The 2,332-nt window shown below is 43.4% G+C and overlaps 1 protein-coding gene across 1 annotated transcript; it reads right to left on the bottom strand.

Annotated features, from left to right (window-relative positions):
- Positions 1–538: 538 nt before the first annotated feature.
- LOC133302885 (uncharacterized) lies at positions 539–1,750 on the bottom strand. The gene has a single exon (XM_061502701.1). The coding sequence runs from the start codon at positions 1,748–1,750 to the stop codon at positions 539–541; it is 1,212 nt and encodes a 403-aa protein (XP_061358685.1).
- Between the last annotated feature and the right edge of the window lie 582 nt (positions 1,751–2,332).

Raw genomic sequence — 2,332 nt, 5'->3', positions numbered from 1 at the left:
TAATGAGCTCCAATTCGGACCAAAAGATTCTCCTCTCCATCCTCCTAGGATTACCATAGATAAAAGTGATGAGTTCCACCTTAGAAGACTTAAGGTGATGAACCTGAGTGTGCACAAACTGATGGTGAGCTGAAATAATCTCCAGCTTAGTCACATTGGCATCCCAAAGGATCCAAATACCACCCGAGAAGCCTATAGACTCCTGCTTGAAGAAATTAGGAAACCCAAACTGCTTAACAATAGTATCTCCTTTAGGTCCATTTATTCTAGTTTCTAACAGAACCAAAATATCAATCCTAAAACGAAATTTTAAATCTTTAATAAGAGTAGCAAAACCTTGTTTACCTACCCCTCTACAATTCCATACACAGACAGACATGAATATACTTAAAATAAAAGAACCAGAATAGGGCCAATACCCTGGAAGACCTACTCACAGATGAGTTGGGATAGAATCCCCTAATTGAGTACATGGGTTATTTTCATTCTGCCCTACCTGTGGCTGAGGTGATGAACTAGGAGACTCACAATCCAAGACTCATTTTCCTCTCCTACCCACCTGGTTAGTCAGCCCATCCAATCTTTCTTTCAGATCTAAACTGGGCTTCCCTCTCTTTTTCAATCTGCTAGAAACAATATTAGGTGGTTTATTTTCCACACCACCTTTCTTTTGCAAAGGACTAGTGAGACTCATTCCCTTCTCCTTACTTCCTTTCACAGGGACACCTCTGACCTTGCCATCAGCAACTTTAGGTTTCCTCAAATTGCCCTGATCACCAGAGTGATTTCTATCCCCCAAGGTATTTTGGATGTTACTGGAATGCTTTATAACATCCCCTAATTCCATAGCCACTATCTCTGGACCATGGGTGATAACCTGATCAGCCTCCATAGGAATAACAACATTCACAGCCCCAGCTTCCACCTTCTCCATAGCCACCACCTTCTTGACACCTGATGTACCCTCTCTCACATCTTCATTCTTCATCTTTGAAGGGACAACCTTCAACTTCCTCCCCCTGGGTTGCATTTGAATCACCATCCATTCCCCAAAGGCTTCCTTCTGCTTCACTTCTACTTCGGCTTCAACTGGACTACTGTTATCTGATTTAGCAAGGGAATCTCCTTCAACAGCTTTCTGATCCTCCTGAGTAGCAATATCAGAGCATAAATCTTTTTTGTGGCCATAGATCCCACATTTGAAACAAATCAAATGTAAGCCTTCATACCCTGCATGGTAAATTTTTTCACCTATATTAAACTTTGACAAACAGCTCTTTCGCAAATCCACCTCCACACATATGCGGGCAAAACGAGCTCTCTCAGTGATAACCTCTAAGCCAGAGTCACTCTTACGAAGAGAGTTTCTATTAACCTTCAGAGTCCTCCCAAAAATGTTGCCAATCTTCCAAAGATGATGTGCAGTATACAGTTCGATAGGTAATCCAGGAATCCTGATCCACACTATCAGCTTCTTAACTTGATCATCATATGGATCAAAGAATGGCCTCCATCGTTGAACCACAACATAATGATCATTCACTATCCAAGGTCCTTCTTCCAGGACATGACGGTAATCGTTGTCATTCTGAAAACGCAGCAACAGAAAACCATCGTCTAAATCGATTAATTCATATGGACTCACCAAGTTCCATAGCCTCTGAAGCCTTGCCATCAGAAATCGAGGAGCAATCATCTTGCCTAGCAATTTGATAATCAAAGCCTTTCGCCACTGCTTACAGTCCTCCATATGTTGAGCCTTCGATATTTGATAAGTTGGACAGAGAGGATCCTCCTAAGAAACTTGAGGGCACTCGTCCATGAGATCATCCTCTTCTTCCTCCCTCTTTTTCCTAGTCAGCCAGTCCTCCTCCTCACTATCCGAAGCATCTCCGCCATTTAGCTTCAATAATTTGTCTTTATACGACACCAACTTGCTTCGTGAGCTACCAGAAGCTTCCACAACCTTCTTCTCGGTCCGCATGGAGGGACTAGGAGTTAGATCCTCCCTCCCTTCCCCTTTTTCCATCATCGGAACATCCTTAACCAGATCCTCTCCCAAATCGCCCAAATCTCCCTTCGGTTTCTTACCATTTCGAAAAGCCAGGTCCTCCTCAGATGGCAACCTCTCTCTACACCCCTTCCCTCCATCCCCTTCTGGGGAAGCTTGACTCAACATCACTTCGTCTTCCATCAGCAAATCATATCACAGAGAATCAAAGAGAAAAACACAAGAAACGCCCCACAGAACCCTAGCAGAGAAGAAAAAACTCGCGCGCGTAAGTCTACGCGCCTAACCTATGCTCCTCTTCAGATGAGGATTATCATTGGT

This window comes from Gastrolobium bilobum, unplaced genomic scaffold (assembly GCF_033153095.1).
Source record: "Gastrolobium bilobum isolate Gb01-03AN ecotype WA unplaced genomic scaffold, APGP_CSIRO_Gbil_v1 utg48796, whole genome shotgun sequence".
Classification (NCBI taxonomy): domain Eukaryota; kingdom Viridiplantae; phylum Streptophyta; class Magnoliopsida; order Fabales; family Fabaceae; genus Gastrolobium; species Gastrolobium bilobum.
This window is presented reverse-complemented; position numbering and strand designations above follow the sequence as displayed.